At 32.4% G+C, this 21,258-nt stretch overlaps 3 protein-coding genes across 5 annotated transcripts; 1 reads left to right on the top strand and 2 right to left on the bottom strand.

The window, feature by feature from the left end:
• Positions 1-124: 124 nt before the first annotated feature.
• LOC145754981 (pumilio homolog 3-like) lies at positions 125-5,539 on the bottom strand. Of its 2 annotated transcripts, none has more exons than XM_082571165.1 (13): positions 5,399-5,539; positions 5,164-5,320; positions 4,905-5,052; positions 3,800-3,969; positions 3,280-3,454; positions 2,853-3,035; positions 2,653-2,760; positions 2,441-2,566; positions 2,176-2,318; positions 1,576-1,801; positions 1,221-1,308; positions 557-662; positions 125-480 (listed from the first exon to the last, which is right to left on the bottom strand). In XM_082571165.1, exons 1-13 carry the CDS (start codon positions 5,454-5,456, stop codon positions 354-356), a joined length of 1,815 nt encoding a protein of 604 aa, XP_082427291.1. In that variant the 5' UTR covers positions 5,457-5,539; the 3' UTR covers positions 125-353. The 2 variants fall into 2 exon arrangements, with proteins under 2 accessions (XP_082427291.1, XP_082427292.1); XM_082571166.1 differs by having other exon boundaries at positions 128-480; positions 557-650.
• A 529-nt stretch (positions 5,540-6,068) lies between these two features.
• Positions 6,069-20,902, bottom strand: LOC145756024 (nephrocystin-1-like). 2 transcript variants are annotated; one of them, XM_082572253.1, is made up of 20 exons: positions 20,739-20,902; positions 20,162-20,302; positions 19,749-19,823; positions 19,598-19,656; positions 19,334-19,411; positions 19,051-19,188; positions 18,323-18,538; positions 17,431-17,473; positions 16,767-16,955; positions 16,079-16,207; positions 15,623-15,706; positions 15,451-15,498; positions 14,995-15,105; positions 14,437-14,523; positions 13,178-13,260; positions 12,064-12,240; positions 7,763-7,949; positions 7,385-7,429; positions 7,114-7,230; positions 6,069-6,318 (listed from the first exon to the last, which is right to left on the bottom strand). In XM_082572253.1, the coding sequence occupies exons 1-20, from the start codon at positions 20,811-20,813 to the stop codon at positions 6,163-6,165; spliced, it is 2,238 nt and encodes a 745-aa protein (XP_082428379.1). In that variant the 5' UTR covers positions 20,814-20,902; the 3' UTR covers positions 6,069-6,162. The 2 variants fall into 2 exon arrangements, with proteins under 2 accessions (XP_082428379.1, XP_082428380.1); XM_082572254.1 differs by lacking the exon at positions 14,437-14,523.
• LOC145755213 (E3 ubiquitin-protein ligase XIAP-like) lies at positions 8,830-11,308 on the top strand. Its single transcript, XM_082571441.1, has 8 exons — positions 8,830-8,994; positions 9,094-9,226; positions 9,428-9,540; positions 9,636-9,707; positions 9,954-10,053; positions 10,134-10,277; positions 10,371-10,540; positions 11,289-11,308. Exons 1-8 carry the CDS (start codon positions 8,877-8,879, stop codon positions 11,306-11,308), a joined length of 870 nt encoding a protein of 289 aa, XP_082427567.1. The 5' UTR covers positions 8,830-8,876.
• Positions 20,903-21,258: the final 356 nt, after the last annotated feature.

Genomic DNA, 21,258 nt, shown 5'->3' with positions numbered 1-21,258 from the left:
CTTTCTGAAAGCAAAGACTAACATTATTTGTTATTTTTAGACACTGTTATTAAGGAGATTTCGCATGGTATATTCGAAGACGTTTTTGGGGTTTAATAGGAGTATTACAGGGCCGTTTTTTTAACTTACAATAAAGCGGTTGCCTATTAAAATTTATACGAGCAATTTTAAATTGTTTAGCTCGCTGGCGGTTATCTTAGGTAACTGAAATATAATCCAAGCATTTTCTATTCGAAACAAGAGATATATGTAAAAAAAACAACAAAATGGAGGAAAATATAGCCCTACAAAATTTTATTAAATTTATTTCACTTTTTTTAGTATAAATTCAGATTTGGTAGATCCATGAAAATTCATTGTAGTTTATCTACAAGAACTTTTGTGGACTTTATTGAGATATTTTTTTCAATTTCTGCTAAATTTTCTTTTAACAACAAGATTGATTTTTGAGAAATAACCTCACATTTGTTTTCAACCAAACTAAAAAATAAATGTTTTTTAATTAATAAATTCCATGTGTAAGCTACATACTATACCATGAAACATTTTTACTTACGCCAATAAAATTTGAGCCCCTCTGTTGCAAGCAGACCACGATGCCAGTTGAACTGCCGGCACTTTTTCCAAGAGCAATTTACAAAATATTGTGTCTTCAAAACAAACTAGCAAGGTTAAAAGTTTATATTTACTTAGAAGAGTCCAGTGGTAAAATGTAGTGGTTAAAACAATTGGCTTTACTACATAAGGCCAAATGTTTTACTACATAAGGCCAAATGTGTTAAAGTTAATTGTTTTAACCACTACGTTATACCAACCAGCAGCGTGGTGTAGTGGTAAGAACACTTGCTACACCATACATGAGGTCGTGGGTTCAATCCCCACTGATCTCATGCTGTAGTGCCCTTGAGTAAGGCGATATAAGCGGTATGAACTCCTGCTGAGCCAGCACTTGATCAGCAGTATAATTTTCGGACAATTATAATCTTTAATATCCAAAACTGCCACAGGTAACTCGAGGCTGGGTGATGTTACTCTATGTTTAAGTCACGCATTCGACTTTCCCACATCGAGGATAAAGATATATACAAAAAAAAAAAAATGTTGGATTAGATGCCCAGTGCTTCAATGCTCTTTTAAGTAAGCTGTTGAATGAGGCACTAACCCAACCTGCCAAAGGTAACTTGATTTATAAAAAAAATTCTAGTACAAACTTAGATTACCTTCCATTTTATTTTCAGGGGTCTTTGATTCTGCAATAATTAATCTTTTAATGACACTGTGTCCGCATGTATCTTCAACAATATGCATCTAAAAAAATGGTTTAAATAAATTAATGAACGAATGAATACACATTTAATATATATCAATTTTTTTCTAAAACAATAATTTAATAAAAAAAAATTAGAAATAAAAGAATGATAATTGAATATTTTTAATGTAAAACCTGCAGTGTTAACAAAACACTATCCACAATACTATAGTTTGCTAAATGCAATGTTTAAATTTTCTTGCAATAAACAACATAAAATAAATCTCATTGAAAATAATTTACATAACATCTAGTAAAATTCTCACATGTCCATTTTCTTTGGCTCCAGGTTTAAATTCCATATTAGCCAGCGCTAAAATAGCATTTACAATAGGTGTTCTATCTCCCTTACACTTCATCACGGCAATGTCAACAAGCATAAACAAAGAACGATCAAATACCATTTTTTCAAGGTTATTGGATATATATTCAACTATACCCGGAGAGGCAGATTCTGTGAGCTCAGAGTGACGTTGATCCAATGGCTTTTTACTAAAAGCAAAAATTTGTCAATGTGTTACTTAATAAAGGGGCTGGCAAGCATTAATGTTCATTACTTTTAAAAAATATGATTTTTTTCCATGTTTATTTATTTTTGATAAGGGATGTTTAACTTCATTACCTAAACACAGAGTAAAATTAGTTGCCCCGACTAAGTCTCCAGTTGCCTTTGGCAGTTTGAAATATTATTTATTGTTATTGCCCAATAATTAACCTGATGATTAAGAGCATAAGTTAAAACCATTTAGCGCCTCACTTAGGGAAGCTACAGCATGAAAGCAGTGAAGATCAAAACCAAGACCTTATGTACACCAAGTCTTAGACCAAACCGATACTTTGTTGTTAGTTTATTGTCGCCAAGTTACCTGGTTACGTTGTTGTCTCCTAGACTTAACAATTTGACTGTTTCCGGCAGAAAATGAGAGGGATTTCTTGGTGACATTAAATACAGAATCACTTTTCTGCCATATTTGTTGTTAATAATCTCAGCAGAGGCTTTAACGATCGGCTACAAAATGAAAATATATATTTAAACAAATGTTGGTATAGTTATAAAGATAGGTTATAACAGACTGTATCCCAGCTGCTTTTTTAAAAGCCTGTTATGTTATAAACTAGAAACTAACTTACTGCTATAAGAGCCTTTTTTAGAAACACGGTATCGTCAACGCAGTCGAAGGCAGCTAGAATAGGAAGATGACCGAACTCTTCACAGCAAAGTTTCACGATAAATTCCTTCATGGTTTTTATAATAACCTAAATAAAAGGACATTTTTAAAAAACTTGCAATTCTATTTTAAAAAGGCCACATCAGACCATATGATAACCAATATTATTTTCACTTTTCTATCTTTGTTGGTGCCGAACCATAAACATCTCATTGCGACATGAGCGCCATCGTGTGTGTGCATCATGTGGACGAGAGACTCCCGTAACTGTTCAATCAATTCCTGAATAAATTTTGAAAAAAAATTTTTAAATCATTAAAAAGTGTATATATATACATGAGTCAAAATTTCTGTATTTTGTATATTCTACTTACTGTTCTACTGGTGGCATCCTCACAATGCAAAAAGAAATCATAAAAAGCTTTGTGCAACAGGGTATGCACTATGGATGCTTTCTCACAGAATGGCAACAAGGAATCTTTAAAACTGGACATGATTGCAGATTTCTTATCAGAGTTTTCCTCTAAAACTGTTTTCAAGGACGAGGTCTCGTTTTGCTAAAATCAAAATTGTTTAGTCCATTTTTTATCAATATACACATATAAATATAATAAAGTTTAATAAAAGATATATACATGTATGTACAGGCCTACAAAATACATAAACCTGCAGTTAGTGGGTACAGGTAAATTATCGTGGACAAATATTAGTTGGGGGTTGCGATCATATTAAAATAACTTAAATCCCAACTGCAGAGTGGGCTATTGACTAGTTCTTTTAACACCAACACATTTTATATACCTGACAAATTCGAAACAGTTTTCCATACAATTGCCTGACCATTGAGTCACGCTGAGTAGCAGTAGCATAATTATTGTAAGCATATTCGACGACTGAAGCTGATTTGGCTTTTCTAAGTAATTTCCAAACGACACCTTTAAAACTTGACATAATAACAGCCCTTTCTTCTGTGGTACTATAAATGCAAATGTAAAATGTGGATTTAGCCGGCAGGGTGGAGTAGTGGTAAATGCACTTGCTACACTACATAAGGTTATGAGTTTAATCCCCACTGCTCTTATGCTGTAGCGCACTGAAGTAACGTGTTATAAATGGTATGAACTTCTGCTTAGCCAGGATTTAATCAGCAGTTTATTATTTAGACAATTATAATGTATAACAAACCAAACTACTAATGGCAACTCGAGAGTAACTGATGTTAATATATGTTGAGGTCGTGCAATTAATAAAAACACATAGAAAATATATATCACAATAATACAAGTAATCTAATCCTTATAGCAAAAAGGTTTATATTTACCCATATTTTAACATCTTCCAAACGATATTTTTCGCATAGTTGTCTTTGCTTAAGTTAACGATATTATCCCTCAATTCACCGAAGATTTCTTTTCTCTGTTCTGGACTCCCTTGTTTTAAACATGTTTGTAAAACTCTGCTGGTGTCGTGGGCATAAGCCAGATTTAACAACTAAGTAAAAAAAATAATGATATTAATATGAGCAGCCAATAGTTTATATAAAATTGCCAAAGGTGGCCACAGTTAACCGAGAAAGAAACTTCGTTAAGTGATAATTCGTTACATAGTACATTAACTTCGTTAACGTTAATAAGTTAATTTAAACAAAATGTAACGGTAGTTATCGATAAACGTTAACGTTAAAATTTAAATAAAACAAACAAAGAAACGACCCTATTTGAAAAAAAACAGCAGTTTTTATCTTAGTTGATATTTTAACTACACGAACGTAAGTTTAAAAGATTTTCGTTTTCAAAACGGCATCGTTTAAAATTTCAATACATCGTCATCGTCGTCAATACATCGTTTATACGTCAGTCAATACATCGTCAATACATCCTTTAAAATTGAAACGATTAAACCCAATAAATGGCAAAATAAAACATATACACTTTTATATTACCATGGTAAACTTGTAAAAATATTAAATTAACGAATTTAATTTAACGGAAGCACAATTTAACGAAAGTAAACAGGTCCGTTAACGATTTTTAAAGTTAACTTAAAAGTTAAATTTTATCGAAAAATTTAACTTCGTTAATTAACGATTACCGCATTAACGGATAAGTGCCCATCTTTAAAAATTGCTTTAACTAAATAAGTTATTCGACGTTTAAGATCCACACGAAGAAACTGGGTCATTTTAACATAGGAACCCACTAACTATAAAGTATATAATATACTTAACAAAGCAATAAAAACCAATAATAAAGGATGTAAATGCTAATAATGCTAAAACATAATATTCAATAAAAAAAATAAAAATTTATAAACATTTACTATATTTATTAAACTAAAATAAGACCAAATTTAAAAGAAAAAATCAATAGCCTATAGTCTGATAGTATATATATATAAATAAAATTGCCTAATAAAACAAGGATTACCTTTCGATTTTCAGATTTAACCAGTGTCATTAACTCTTGGACCAATACACTTTTTTCTTCTTTTGTTAACTGACTTTTCTGAATTCTTAACTTTTCCCAAATTTTTTTCGACTTATAAGAAAGTTCGTAGTTAGGATTTTGCTTTTTCCTAAAAAAATCAATTTTTTCTTCACGTAACTATTGAAATATTAGTTATAAATTTAACCAGATTTTGTCATTATAAAGTTGAAATAGTGTTTAATAAACATAAGTCCTGCACCTTATTAATTTTCTATCTTTACGTGATTTTGCAGTTTCTTTAGGCAAAGGTTCCTTTTTGACAGTTTTGTTTAGGTATTTGTATGAAGCTTTTTTAACCTTTCCCTTTTTTGAATCATCCGATTCCAATTTCGGCTTTTTAAAAGTTTTTTTGTCATCTGTAATTTTTTTGTTTCGCAAGCATTAGAATGCCGAACAGTTTTAATAAAATAACAATTTACATAATTGTTTCTTACCAGATTTGTTCTTTCTTTTATTTCCGACTTTTGAATCATTAGAAACCTCAGTAGTCATCTTATTTTAAGTTAAAATAGCCAAATATATTTCAAAAAAATCGTCAGCTAAGCTCTAAAATAAAAACATGAACACGTGCGTGTTTCACAAGAGTAGTAAGATGGCAGAATTTACAATTTATCCTCAAAAAAAAAATTATTTCAAAATAATTGATTTTTAATAATAATTTCAGTTTTGGTATAAATAGACATCCGAATTCTAATTTTTCTTTTTATACGGTAAAGTGTGTTTTATAAAAACCCTAAAACATCTTCTCCAATGTAATATTGTTACAATAGTTTAAGAACCTGCGGCGTGATGTAGCGGCAAGAACACTTGCTACACTACCATAAGGTCGTTGGTTCAATCCCCACTGCTCTCATGCTGTAGCCCCCTTAAGTAAAACGCTATAAACAGTATAAACTTCTGCCGAGCCAACCCTTAATAAAAACATAATTACCGGGCAACTATAATCCCTATAATATCCCAAACTGTTAAAGGCAACTCGAGACTGGGTCGGAGTAACTAATGTTACTCTATGTTTAAGTCGCGCATTCGACCTTCCCACATCGAAGATAAATATATATATACAAAATAAAAACCTAAATATATAAAAAAATAAATTTATTTGCAGAAAGAATAAGATTACAATACACAATTTTATACAAAAAAGTGTCAATTTTATTAAAAAATCATGGGTCAAAAAATCTAAAAAATAATCTTTATTTTAAGCCAAAATTGTTCCATGGTTTTGGATAAGGTCGAAGGTTACTTCGTTAATGTTAAACGGTTTTACTTCTTGTGCAGAAGACAAAAGATAAGTCAATACTCCACTTGGCTGTTTGGTTTGATTTAAAGTTTGTGATATTATGGTACGTCGCTTCTATTAATACAAAAAAAATAGTTACAATTTGTTTTTAACTGAACTTTAACAGACAGCGTAGTCTAGTGGTCAGAACACTTTCTACACTACATGAGGTCCTGGGTTCGAATCCCGTCAAACTTACGCTGTGACGCCCATAAGTAAGGCGTTATAAACGGGACGACCTCCTGCTAAGCCAGCACCTAATCAGCAGCTGAATTGTCGTTTTATCGATTAATTATAACCTAAAAAATATCCCAAACTGCCAAAGGCATTTCGAGAGTGGATTAGAGTAACTGTTGATGTTTAGGTCGCGCATTTGACCTTTCCACATCGAGAATAAAAATTAAACAGACCACCTTACAGCCTAAACATGGAGTTACTTTTTTAACCCGGTCAAAATCTTAAGCTGCCTTTTTCTTTTAAATATTTAAAAATGCCGGCAAGTGTATAAACAAGACCCTTGTGTATTATTTTACCATCAACTGAGGCCTAAATCGCGTAGCAAATCTTTTAATATTTTTAAACATTGTTTTTTTTAAATAATTTTTTTTATTTGGCCCTAAACTGTGAGAAGATCGACTTTACGGATATGTGTTACTTTGAGCCAGTCGCGAGTTGACTTAGGCAGGATAATATTACCTATTATAACTTCTGATAAACAAAATGCTAATTGGTATGTTATTCATAGGCATTACAGCATAAAGTCCAATGTTCAATATATTATACCACGACGCAATATATTATACCACGACGCAATATATTATACCACGACGCCTAACAGGTTGAAAAGTAAATCGAAAAAAGGTAAATTACCGATTCTATGTTTCTGTCAGCCCACTTTGGTTCTGGCAGAATCGTAGTAGACAGAAGAGGAAAAACAGATTCCATCACACATGATCGAAATATCTTTTTCATATTTTCTTTATCTCTCTGTAATTTATTGATCAAGAGATTATAAATACAACTTTAATTTATTTATTAACTAATTTAAAAGTAACTACTTAAAACTTTATTTTACATTTAAGTAATGTATAAGAATAAAATAATATATTTTTATTTTAATGTTTAAAGCGGTTTTGCTTACTTTATCAGCTGCGCTCAAAAAATTGATCTTTTCGTCCCAAATTTGCTGAAAAAAAAATATAATATATAAATTGCAGGTAATTTTTGACATCTTGTCTTTCTTATATACTTATTTATCCCTGATGTACAATGATAAAATCACAGATTAATTATAAAGTAACCTTCAATAACCCGACCCAGCCTTAGTTTGCATTTGGAAGTGTTAAATATTTTTATTTACATTGTTTGACCATAAGTAAAAATATTAACTTTATTGCCTGGATTTACCTCCCCCTAGATTTCCCACAGCGTAGCATAACAAAGTGTCGTAACAACCAATTCACGAGCACAACATTTTACTCAGCAAAAATAATACTCAGTAATACGATTTTAAACTTACCCTTAATGCATCCATAAGGTCGGATTGCTCGATGGCCTTAACAAAGGAGTTAATAACCGGAGAATGGACTAAGTCTGCGTTGTTGGTACTACTTTTATCACATACTAATTTGTCCAGAAGAATGCGACGGTGATAGGAAATTAACTCGGCGTACGATGAAGGCGCGACAATAGACGTAGGTAGTAATCTACATAAAAAAGTTAACGAGTAATAAACAGTGTCATGGCTATTACCCTAAGTAGTGATATGGTTAATCCCTCTAAGGGGATTTAAAAAAAATATATAACCTTAAAGAGGAACTGAATTTAAAAAATTAAGTAGTTAATATTGATAAATATAATATACTGAGTTCCAAAATATAATTAAAAATATTTTTGGGTTTGAAAAAAAGCCTTTTAAAAAAATTAAACTTTTCCGCCAAATCATGTGACTCAGCTTGTTTGAAAGACGTTTCGACATTAGTACTAGTATGTTTGTCATACAAACAAACAATTCAGTTCCCTTTGCCAATTTCAGTTCCCTTTGCCATGAGCCTTTAAGCGAGCTCGCTTCGTAGCTCGCTTCTCTCCTATTTTTGCTTACCTACATTTTGAGAGAACCAGGCCTAAATTTAGCCCGAAAACAGGCCCAAAGAAAAAAAGGTCGGTTAACACCTTTTTTCGGTTAACAGCGAAAGTCGGTTAACAGCGAAGGCTTTAGATGCGGTGGGCTTGAACATAGTCATTAGACCCGAACATTTTTGTCGTTTGTCGTTTGTCGTTTCTAGAGCGAATCGCTCGAAAACAACGCGAAGCGAAAAAGAGAGATTCTCATGGAATTCCAGGACAAAAACAAAGTTACATGTAAAAACCGCCTTGATGTTTTTTCTTGCAGACGAGAAAACCAAAAGCGACAACCATAAGATACTTGAACGCCTAAACGAGAGAACAAGTCGACGTAGTATCTTATGGTTGTCGCTTTTGGCGACAGTTCATTTTTTTCTATAACTCTCAAATCACCTTTAAAAGGGCGAAAAACGACGGGTATTAAAGTATATTTTCGACAAGTTTGAGCGTGAGCCCAAACGCTACACTTTGTTATAGCCAAACAAACGGTAATAAATAGCATAATAAATATGGGAAACAAATGCTTAGGGTGGCTCAAAAGAGATGATAAAACATCAAATAGTTCACGCCTGAATCTACAAGCAGCAAGTGACCCCCCAAGCCAAAGATGTGTCTACATTAACCCAGGTTTGTCATCAAATTTAACATGTTATTGTTAATCGATATTAAATCACATACAAATAAGATTGTTTATATAATATCTGTTAAAACGACGTAATTTTACAGGTGATACTGAGAAAGAAGTATACCGCCTTACTACGTTTAAGAAGTTTCCGTCGCATATTTTAGTTGACCAACTACAGTTAGCGTCCGCTGGGTTTCATTATACGGGTTATAAGGATCGAGTAAAATGCTTCAGGTACGTTTAACATTAGTTATAAGATAAATATATATAAAAAGTATTAATAAAAACAACGTCTATGCCATTTTTTAAACCACATAATAGATTTATTTTATTTTATCAAGTTGATAACATGTTTAAATCCTATACATTTATACTCTTAAATTTTTTCTTGTGCTCGATACATTACAAATCAAAAAAATATGGTTTTATTATTAGTTGTGGCAGTATTAAAGAAGATTGGAATGCCAAAGACGATCCCAAATCACGTGATCTGCACGACGTAAACTGCGAGATGATTTCATCAACGTGCACTCGAAATCAACCTATCGGTGAATACTATTTGATATCAGCGTAAAAGCTTATGCCACATTGAGCACGTTAACATTTATAAACATTTTAGTAACTAAATTAAATTTGTGTTCAGACGTGAAAATTAGAAGACCACCTTTTTTTCAAAACCAACCTGCAGGAACACCATCAAACAGACAACCATTAGGTAATAGCAAAAAGTCCAGAAATAGTCGTAGCAAATCTGTCAAGCGCAATCATTTTGAAGCGGCTACTACTGCTTTAAACATTAACAGAAGCTGTGGTTTTCTATATCAGCAAAAAGTGCGCATGTCTCTTGGACAAAGTTAAATATAGACTGCTTTATAAAAGGACTTGACACCTATCGTATATAGTGCCTTAAAACAGAATTTAAATATTGTTTACTCAACAAACGAATTATTTATGTTTATAGGTGACCGAGATAGGATAAAATGCTGGTATTGCAATGACGGTTTACAGAACTGGGATACGTCAGATGAACCTTGGTTTGAACATGCAAAATGGTTTCCAGGGTAACAACGAAAAATGAATACTAAAACTTTTAAATTAAATTTCACCATTTGCAATAGATTTGAATTTTCGTTTTTGGCAGAGAATGGCCGCTGATTATTGACCCGCAAATTGAAATCCGAGAAAGAAATAGAAAAGTTGAATGGGAGATGAGAAATTCGTTCTTTGTTGGCGAGGCGAAAAAAATGGGATTTTCAGACGAAGAAATTAAACGGGCATATAACAGGTAAATTATATACGTAACACAAACAAAAGTCTAACTTATTAAAAGTCCCGTTTTTGCCGAAGAGAAATTTTAACCTATGTTCTGTGTTGCCAGACAATTACGTGCCAAGAATGCCCCATTTAAAAATTTCACATCCTTGGTTGAATTTCTTCTTGCCCCTACTGACGATATTTCCGAAAACCCACCAACACCCATTCAAACTGAAATTCTGCCTAACTTGACGGAAACTGCCTTGGAGGAACTGCGGATTCTCGAGCAATCGCGTTTGTGTAAATTGTGCAAAGAGAGACTCGCGAACGTCGTTTTTATATCATGTGGACACCTGGCCGCGTGCGTGAAATGTGCAGAAACGCTTAAAAAATGCCCTGTTTGTGAAGAAAATATAAGGGGTGTCGTTGTGGTAAAAAGGCCGACTATTCCTTATTAGGTTTATTACCTCATTACACCGATTGTTTTAGAACAGTGGTTCTTAACCTTTTTCTAACCACGCCTCCCTTAAGTATTGATATTACCCTTCAAGCCCTCATCCTCTCAATTTTTTAATACGTACAAAATGTATTTTTTGTCGATTTATCTAATTAACTGCAGTAATATGACTACTGTAAGTTACCTCTTTCTACTTAAGTTATGCTTATCTTAATGACTACATAAACTCTCGTGCTAGAATCTGTTTATCAACTTTTCTGTGCTAAATTTTTAAATTGGGATTTAAGGTTTTGCCCCCCTTTGTAAATTCCTGACACACCCTTAAGGGGCGTGCCCTCCTGGTTAAGAACCACTGTTTTAGAATGAATTAAATTTTTTCTTAATTTATATTTTTGCTTAGAAAATGTTGTTGTATAAACTTTTAAACTTTGCTCAAGTAATGTTGCATATATCACATATAGCAGTGATCGGCAACCACAGGGCCGCGGCCTGGTGCCGGTCCATTACCGGGCGTTTTTTTTCCAGGTTAAATGCTTAGAAACAGAAACGGTTTTTCTTTAGTATTGTAAGCTTATTTTGTCGTAGAAACAATGAAAAATGTTTAATGTCGATTTGATAAGGGAATAAATAAAACTTATTTGCGTCTCTTGAAACATCGTTATTAGCTAAACTGATTGATTTTCTTCACCCGAAAATGCAAAAAATATTGTTTTTTTTAAAGGCTCCCCGCGAAAAAGATTTCAGTTTTATATTGGTCCGCAGTGTAAAAAAGGTTGCCGACCCCTGATATATAGCATTATCACCTCATTCTTTTTTTGCAAAATCTTTTAAATAGAGGAGCCACTCGAATTATAATGGAAGCTCGTCTTAAATTATTTACACATGGAGTTTTAAATAATTTTAATTTTTTAGGCAAAAAAAAAATCCTTTGGATATTTATACTATAGCATGTAGTGAATATGTCATATTATAATCCAAAACCATATCTTAATCAAGCTAAGGAGAACTGTTAAGTAACACAACATTGTGTATTAAACAAAATGCAACTAGTTTTTTTTAAGGCCAAAAAATAAAGCAGCATTAGTTACTCCGATAAAGTTTCGAGTTGACTTTTGCAGTTTGAGATATTATAAATTATATTCGCTTTATTATTATAATCTGCTGATTAAGTTTGGCTCAACAGGAGTTCATTCCGCTTATATCGCCTTACTCAAGGGCGCTTTAGCATGAGAGCAGTGAGAATTGAACCTAAAACCTCATGTAGTAAAGTTAACTGTTCTGATCACTACACCACATTGTCAGTCAAATTTACTTACAAAAAATTAGGAAATTTTAAATTGTTAATAACAAATTTACTTACTCTAAGTATTTTCGCTTAAAAGCTGCTGGATTTCCAATCTGTACCATGAGCTTGGGTTGCTTGTTGGCGGCCAGTAGCGCGCGAAATCTGTTCGCGTTTGCTCTTCTAGCAATAGAAGGGTCGACATCTATGCCTTGCTCAAAGGGTGTCCCCCCGTTAACGTTAAGCTCATAAGTCCTATGTAATAAAACAATAATTTATTTATATATCACGGTACGAATTAACGTTTAAAAAACGATTCGCTAAAAATGAGGTCGCATTTTTAGAGTAATTATTAGGTTCAAGTCATAATCTTCGTTTTTTTGTAACACTTGACGCGTTGCGTGGCATTTTTAAAATGTAACGTATTGTTGAACAATCGTTAGGAATATTTTGCACGAAAAATGAGACATTTTTAATTCTTTTAAGGCTGTGTTATGCATTTAAAAAATTGCGCAACAACTGAACGATCTCGGGAGCGAAATTTACGCATTGCCAAAACATGGCAAGTTGTTGTTATTTAATGCCCTATAGTAACCTACATTTACGCAGGATTATGATGATGTAATTAAATTAGTGTGAAACCGGTGTAAAATAGATCGTAAAAATATACACGAGAGTTTTATCACTGCCTGAACCTTTTTTGGTTGATTTGCCATTTCTAATATATTTGTAAAAAACGATTCGCTAATTTAAAAAAACGATTCGCGTTTAGCGAATAGCGACCCGTTATTTCGTTCCCTGTATATATTTATATAGTTCTATATTTATTTATCCTTGATGTAAAAAGGTCAACATCACTTACTCCGAACCAGTCTCAAGTTTATTTTTGCGGTTTGAGATATTGTTAAATACAATTGCCTGATAATTAAGCTGCTGATTAAGTGTTGGCTCAGCAGGAGTTCATACAGTTTATAGCGCCTTACTTAAGAGCTCTACAACATAAGAGCAGTAGGGATCAAACTCAGGACCTCGTGTAGTAAAGCCTAGTTTTCTGACCACTACACAACGCTCCCGTAGTGTTTTAAAACACTAAGTATAACTACACGAGGTCCTCAATTCGAATCCTACTTCTACCATGTCAAAAAATCGAGAACTAATTACTGGGTAAAATTAGAAAAGGGGTTAAACTAACTTGTTGGGTATTGGGTTTCCCGTTTCGTCGAATAACTTTAGATGGACCCAACCGCAACTTAATTCGCCCCGCTCGCCAGTTTCCTATTAAACAAACAATAACATAGTTATACAATAAAAAAAAAATCTAACCCTTACTTGAATCGGTATCCGACAATATGACCGAGAACCTTTTAACCGAATGGACATTTGCCAAGAAAAACAAAAATTTTAAACGAAAATTTTACCAAAACTTAAAGCAGGATCAAATGCCTTTTTGGTGTGAAAGAGTTTAAGGTGGAATATCAGTAATTTAACAATTATATTGCTATTTGTCCTCAAGTATTTTTACTTATGTAGGAGGCAGTTGACCATATTCTCGTTTAAACTTAATTAAAAAAGTAACAATAAAGTGCTGGGATGAATAGGCGATTTTTTATCAGAATGATGTTAAAGAAAAGTGAATCTATGTATATGTAATCTGATATTACTACCTCTACTATGCTTAGATGTGAATAATACTTGGTATGTTAAAATATATGTTAACATTATAATCAAATGAAATTACAAAATGTTTGATACAATTGAAACGAAATCCAAAAAAATAACATAAAAATGGATTTTAAAAAAACAGAACTGATTATTGTTTTTTTCTACAACATGCCTGCAGTGGGAATTGCACCCAAGACCCTATGTGTTAGTAAGGCTGAAAAACCAAACTAATAAGCAACTCAGAAACTAATAAGCAGACAACCAAAACTTTGCCAAAAACATACCTCCAAAACTGAGATCGAAACAAAAATGATTTTTTTTTTGCAAATTAAAAAACAGCTTCAATGAAAAAAGCCTTAAAAATTTAAAGAGTTAAAATTTAAATTAGACCGACAAATTTAAAATTCAAAAATTTACCCTACCAAAATCCAAAAAAAGAGGTATTAATTCTAAATGATTTTAGTTTTCGCAAATTAATCTACGAGAAAGTGGGGTAAAAAATCAGCCCCACTAAAGCCCCGCTCCAAAAAAGGTTTAGTGAATCTATTAGATTCTTGTTTTAACAAATTAATCTAAAAAAGGGGGTTCGAAAATCAGCCCCACCAACTCCCTCTCCAAAAAGAGTTATTAATTCTAAATAATTTTAGTTTTCGCAAATTAATCTACAAAAAAGGGGGTTTGAAAATCAGACCCACCATAACCCCCCTCCCCCAAAAATGTTTAGTAACTCTAAATGATTCTTGTTTTTGCAAATTAATCTACAAAAAACGGAGGTTAGTAATCGGGCACCCTTAAATTTTGCCGCGAGCCTTCCCCCTCGTCCTCGCTATACTCACAAGAGAGACCGTCGCTAAATCGAACCAATCTTTTGGGAGGCTGTAAACATTTTTTTTAAATATTTATTTATCCTCGATGTTAAAAGGTCGACTTCACGACCTATACATAGAGAAACATCAGTTACTCTGACCAGGTCTTGAGTTGCCCTTAGCAGTTTGGCAATTTGGAATGTTTTAATTATAATTGCCAGATAATTAAGCTGCTGATTAAGTGTTGGCTTAGCAAAAGTTCATACCGTTTATACTGCCTTACTCAAGGGCACTACAGCATGAGAGCAGTATGATCAAACCCAGGACCTCATAAAGTGAAGTCAGGTGTTACCCACGAGAAAGTTAATATCCTATCATCCTCCAAAACTACTTTCAGTCAAGTACAATAAAGGTACAACCTAAACCAATTTTCAATACATATAAAACCACTTTCTTTTACACGTTTTATTACTGAGAGATCGTCACCTAATCAAAAACATCATAAAAACTAAATAGAACAATGAGTCAATTTAGTACTTACTGTTCTAATATATGTAAGAGCCAGTTCAAATAAAATCCCAATATTTGAATGATTGCTTTGTGACCTGACAACAAGGTTGCCATCCATTACACTCTGAGGTATGTTAGGTGCCTAAAAATATTAAAAAACAAATTAAAATTATGCTAAAAAATTCACCTAATAAAGAAAACTTGCAGTCTGGTGAGTGAATCGGCAGCTTGGTGTAGTGGTTAGAACACTACAGGCGGTCCGGAGTTCGATCCCCACTGCTTTCATGCTGTAGCGCCCTTAAGTAAGGTGCTATAAATGGTATAAACTCCTGGTGAGCCAACATTTAATTATAATCAGTGATATTCCAAAATGCCAAAAAAGTCAACTCAACACTGGGTCAGTGTAACTAGAGTTACACTATGTTTTGGTGATAACATCAACCTTCCCACAACGAGAAATAATAATAATTGTTAAAAAGTTATATACCTCCAATGCTAGCTTGTTTAATTCCTTGTCTGCGTGCTTCTTAGTACTCTAAAAAACAATAAAAAATAATTAAAAATTTCCAAAAATATATTTGGAATTTACACAAAAACCATTGACTAAGTATTAATAAAAAGTCTAAAAGTTAATTTACAACACTAGTTGGCTAACTTACTGCTGAGCCATGTAGAAATGTCCATAATTTATTGTTGTTGGTAGAAATCGGTTTTGCTCTTACAGTCTGTATATTGCTGAGCACCTGCATATGTAATAAGTTTTTGTTTAAAACAAGAACAACAGTGTCACATTTTTAAAATTACAAATAACAAAATCCTTAATAAACAATTTGGATCACTTGTACTTTATGGTTCTCTAAAACCCTTAGGGTCGCAAAATACAAAAGAGGATTACTGAAGACCATAAAGTATGAGATAGAATTAGCAAGGAACGTAAAGTACAAGAAAGAATGAGTGAAGACCTTAAAGTATAAGAGGTAATCAGCCAAGAAAATTAGCTAGGACTGCAAATTACAAAAAGAATTTAAGAGTACCATAAAGTATGAGAGTTTTTTTGAGAACCGTAAAGTACAAGTGATCTAAAATTTGGAGAAAATAAAACAAAAAACACTTGCCTTTGTTCCGTCAAAAAGAGCCACCCTCACATGACGACTCAGCACTTCTACTCCATCTGCTGGTAAAGGTATCATCCGACATTTCCATATTCTACAAGACCTTAAAACCCTGGTTACTATTCTGTGAAGCTAAAAAATAAAATAAAAAACTGGTTTTATGCTGAAGTGCTCTTGAGTAAGGAGCTATAAACAATATAAACTCCTGCTGAGACAAAAACCTATCTGCAAATTAATTATCGGGGAATTATAATCAATAAAATCCAAAATTGTCAGTGTCGAAATCGAATCAAAAAAATGGATGTTCATTTATGCTTAAGCCAGCAGCGTGATGTAGTGGTCAGAACACTCTCTTATCATACACAGGGTCCTGGGTTTGATTCCTAGTAATCTTATGCTGTAGCGCCCTTTGGTAGGGCATTATAAACAGTCGAACTCCTGCTGAGCTAGCATTTACTCAGCAGCTTAATTATCGGACAATTATATTCTATAATATCCCAAACTACCACAGGCAACTCAAGACTGGGTCGGCGTAACTGTTTGTTATTCTAAAAATATTTTTTTGCATGATTTTAAACAAGTAAAAACTTTATTTGAACTTACTACTTCATATATATAAACAACCTTTTTTATTCTTAAAAAATATGTTAAAAAACATATAATACTATTTCAATATAAATTCATGTCTTACTTGGCCTGTAGCAGGATCCAGATGTAAATCATTAAATGCTAAATTTGAGTCAGTCATAGTGGGTAACACAGCAGTTTGTAGTGTATATTGGTTAGATTGAGTTAATAAATGGTGTAACATAGAAGGCCTGAAGCCAGCAGGCAAGGCACCCATTGCCGCTAGGACATCTGTTACATCCATTTTGTGAGGCTGTTGAAAAAATAATAAAACAAATAATAAAAAAATTAATATTTAGTTTGTATATACTATGTTTTTTTGAATAAAAATGCTCTAAGTCATTAACATAAAACTTTCAACCTGCCTCTATATATATTAAAGCTTAGAAGACAGTGTTAGCCAATTTATAGGCATACAAAACAAAAAAAACTACAGTTTGTGGTGCGTGGGTAAATATTTGTTGAGAGTTGTGACTATACTATAACAATTAAAATCACGACGATAGGGCAAGATTTTGACTATTATCGTTTAATGGCTCAACAAAAATAAGAGGTACAATACAACCAATTTACACCTTAATTAAAAATACTTTAGAGCAGTAAAAATCGAATTCGGAACCTTGTGTAAGAGTGTCTAGGGGTTAAATCACTACCAAACACTGTCAAATGTCCATTTATCTATATATCTTAAAACTAAATGCAAAAATATTGTCAAAGTAATACAATACCTCTGTTACTTGGTCTTTTATTCCCTTCCAAAGTTGTTTTCCGCTAGCAAATAAATAATTAATTTTATATGAATGTCTTTTATATAAATGTCAATACATTTTTTTGTATTTTAATCCTCGATTCGGAAAAGTCTAATGCGCGACCTAAATACATAGAGTAACAGCAGTTACTCCGACTCAGTCTTGAGTTGGCTTTTAGCAGTTTGGGATATTATAAAAATTTTATTTGCCCGGTAATTATGCTGATGTTTAAGTGCTGGGCCAGCAAAAGTTTATACCGTTTATAGTGCCTTACTCAAGGCCGCTACAGCATGAGAACAGTTGGGTTTAAACCCACAACTTCATGGTGGTGTAGCTTAAAAAACTTTAACTTAGCAATATTATGAACAGTTGGGTTTAAACCCACAACTTCATGGTGGTGTAGCTTAAAAAACTTTAACTTAACAATATTAGGAAAACTAACCATTATATATTTAGAAAGATATTCCAAAATGGCAATATAAAATTAATACCGGTTTGCCTTCCTAATGAAAGCTCATACTAAGCACATAATCTGATGCCAAATATTGTAAAACAAAAAAAAGAAAAGTGTGTGCTACAATAAATGTGCTGCAATGTCACCCTTTTTACAATAAAAAAGCTTGTCTTGAATAAAAAATAATGATACATGCAAAAGCAGTGTAAACAAATGATTAAAACCTGTCAACTGAAGACCAATTTTCACTCCTATACCAACTAAAATGCGAATATTTTAAGAGATTTAAGAAAAATATTTAATAAAATGTCAGGATATCAATTTCAAAAAATACAAAATGGATTATTCTTCTTTAGTTTAATAGAGTCAGCCCATATTTTGGTAAAAAAAAACACAGAATTTTTAAAAAAAATTTACCTTCTCGATTTGGTCAAGCTTTGTTCACCATCTTTGTTATCATTTTGAACCACTTTATCTTTTGTGTCCGGAGTGACAGTATTCTCTGCTTCTTTCTCTCGCTCCTCTGGGTCGTCCTCGACCTCCTCCTCATCTTCGTTGTACTCCTTGAGAAATGTGGATGGCACCATTCCTCTCACTCCGTTCTCGTTTTCAACTTTCCACCATCCGTCTTCCCTGAAAATAATTTGTTAAGTTAGTTTTTGTAATCTGACTTACTTCATCAAATGAAATATTAATTTGTTAATGTCCTTTAAAAATGGCAGCATGGTGTGAGGTTCAAAACACTTGACTTTACTACATGACATCCTGGGTTTTATCCCCACTGGTTTTATAGTGTAGCATCCTTGAATAAGACGTTATAAATGGTGTGAACTCCTGCTAAACCAACAGTTAATCAGCATATCAATTAACTTGCAATTATAATTCATAACATTTTAAAATGCAAAAGGCAACTCAAGATTAAAAGATTACTCTTTAGGCCGTCAAGTCAACGTACTCACTTTTAACTGTTAAGTGAATTTTTTTGCAACTTAGAATTTTGTAAACCTATTTTTCTTTACACAATTGTTCTATACCTAATTTTTAACAGTATAACACCTATTAAACCATAAATTTATTTACAGAATAATAAAGATACAACAACAACAACTGCAAAAAAATATAAATTAAAAACAGAGGTCCCTTACCTCTTGGAAATGACATCGACAATTTCCCCGATCTGGATTGAAAGGTCTCCCTTTTCCTCTCCTTTAAAATCTGCGAGGACCTCGTACAAGTCCTCCTCCTCCTCACCTTCCTCTTCTTCTTCTTCATCTTCTAACTCACTTTTAAAAAAATAAAAATAATAAAAATCCCTTTTTAAAATTAAAAAATGTTATGAGAATTTTGTTAGGTTAACTGTTCAATTTTTTTCAATTTTTATTATGTCAATTTTAAGATGTTAATCATAAAATAAAACTGAAATTAAACCTCTCATGATCTTCTTCATCCTCCTCTTCCAGAGTCTCTTCCACATCCTTATCTTTAAATTCAATAGTTCTTGTGTTCCTAAATAAGTTTAAAAAAATTTACTGAGAAAAAATTTAACTTAAAAATATAAAAATGTTATGTTAATATATATTGGTTAAATTTAAAAGTCAATTTATATCTCAAAATATTAAAGTAAAAAATACAGTATACATATTACTGTATATTTATATACATTTAATAATTCATTTTGAACAATTTTTTTACCTCAGTTGGTCCCCATTTTCCAATTCTTCCATGTCATTTATTATTTTGTTTAAGCGGTTCTAAAAAACAAATTTTTTATTTTAAAAAGACAATTTTTTGATATTTTGTTAATAGAATGTTTTAAAAATAATATTTATAATTTATATTTTACCTGAAATCCTTGTAAGCGATTTATTTCTTCCTTTTTCTTTTCTTCAAAATGATTAATCAAACTTGGCTCTTCATGCTAATTAAAAAAATAAAATAACATAACTAGGACAGATTTAAATTAGTTATACATTCATGCTTTTAAGTACAAAAGAAAAATAGCAAAGATCGTAAAGTTTTAAAATAAAATTATTAAAGACAGAAAAGAAAAAGAATGAATCAGAAAGGACTGTAAGTACGACAGAGAACTACTTACAACCATAGAGTACAAGAGAGAAATACCGAAGGGCGTAAAATATGAAAAAGAATTTGTGCAGAACATAATTTTGAAAAAAGCAATAGCAAGGACAACAAAGTATGACAGTTTGTAAAAGAACTATAAAGTACTAGTGACCCAAAACGTCAACTCAAATTTACCTTTTTCAATTCATGTGCAACAAGTAATAATGAAGAAACTTTTAATTTGTATTCCACACAATTTCTATGGCACTCAACTACTTTGGGTTCGTCTGCTGTTTTTGGTGACCATTTGGTTGTAATTTGGCTTATTTCATCGATCTAAAAAACAAAATTTGATTTGTGTTAGTAATAGTTTGTTAATGTCCTTTAAAAGATCCTGAATTTGATTCTTACTGCTCTCATGTAGTGCCCTTGAGTAGGGAGGTATAACATACTGGCAGCATGGTGTAGTAAGAAAAGGGTAAGAAACACTTGCAACACCATCATGAGGTTGTGGGTTTAATCCCCACTGCTCCCATGCTGTAGCATCCTTAAGTAAGGCGCTATAAACGATATAAACTCCTGCTAAGCCAGCACTTAATCAGCAGCATAATTACCGGGTAATTATAATCTATATAATATCCCAAACTGCCACAGGCAACTCAGACTGGGTTAGAGTAACTAATGTTACTCTATGTTTAGGTCGCACATTCGACCTTCCCACATCGAAGATAAATAAATTAAATTAAAAAAACACCCCTAAAAATAAAATTACATTTATTTTTAATTCGTCTCCTTCTCTTTGCAGTTTTCCCAGAGGCCCGTTTGGCCGATTTTTCTGCAAAGCCATACTTTTTATTTTTTAGAAATTTTTAAATTAAAAATTTTTTAATCAAAGCCTTCGTATTACTATTCCTATTCGATTATTTAGTTCCCCAAAATTTTCTAAAGCAAAACAATTTTCTGACGACCGTTTAAAACAGCTTCATTTAAAGTAACGCTCGTTAAGTAGACACTTTTGTTTATGCAATAACATAATAACAAAAAAAACATAATTTAAAAAAAGTTAACAACAAAATAACTTTTTAATTATATTAAATAGTCAATAAAAATCCTAAATACAAATTAAAAACTTCAGGTTAAGCCTTAATTTCCTTTCCATTGCCCAATCATTATCCTTTGAATCCACTGCTACAAGGCCATGAGATCGTGGGTTCAATCCCCACTGCTCTCATGCTGTAGCGCTCTCAAGTAAGGCGCTATAAACGATATGAACTCCTTTAGAACCAGCATTT

The sequence above is a fragment of the Corella eumyota genome, chromosome 6, assembly GCF_963082875.1.
Source record: "Corella eumyota chromosome 6, kaCorEumy4.1, whole genome shotgun sequence".
Taxonomy (NCBI): domain Eukaryota; kingdom Metazoa; phylum Chordata; class Ascidiacea; order Phlebobranchia; family Corellidae; genus Corella; species Corella eumyota.
Note: the sequence above shows the minus strand (reverse complement) of the source record. Positions and strands in the feature narration are given on the sequence as shown.

Bases quoted from the DNA above. Each gene is read 5' to 3' on its own strand.
- LOC145754981 (XM_082571165.1), bottom strand. From the start codon at position 5,456: ATGACTACTGAGGTTTCTAATGATTCAAAAGTCGGAAATAAAAGAAAG. The intron at 5,321-5,398 runs GTAAGAAACAAT...AAAAAATTACAG, and splicing joins TAAAAGAAAGAACAAATCTG to ATGACAAAAAAACTTTTAAA. The intron at 2,319-2,440 runs GTAAGTTAGTTT...TTCATTTTGTAG, and splicing joins TAAAAAAGGCTCTTATAGCA to CCGATCGTTAAAGCCTCTGC.
- LOC145755213 (XM_082571441.1), top strand. From the start codon at position 8,877: ATGGGAAACAAATGCTTAGGGTGGCTCAAAAGAGATGATAAAACATCA. The intron at 8,995-9,093 runs GTTTGTCATCAA...GTAATTTTACAG, and splicing joins ATGTGTCTACATTAACCCAG to GTGATACTGAGAAAGAAGTA. The intron at 10,054-10,133 runs GTAACAACGAAA...CGTTTTTGGCAG, and splicing joins CATGCAAAATGGTTTCCAGG to AGAATGGCCGCTGATTATTG.
- LOC145756024 (XM_082572253.1), bottom strand. From the start codon at position 20,813: ATGGCTTTGCAGAAAAATCGGCCAAACGGGCCTCTGGGAAAACTGCAA. The intron at 19,189-19,333 runs GTTTAATTTCAG...TTTTTTTAAAAG, and splicing joins GATGAAGAAGATCATGAGAG to TGAGTTAGAAGATGAAGAAG. The intron at 12,241-13,177 runs GTTAGTTTAACC...TTTATTACATAG, and splicing joins GGAAACCCAATACCCAACAA to GACTTATGAGCTTAACGTTA.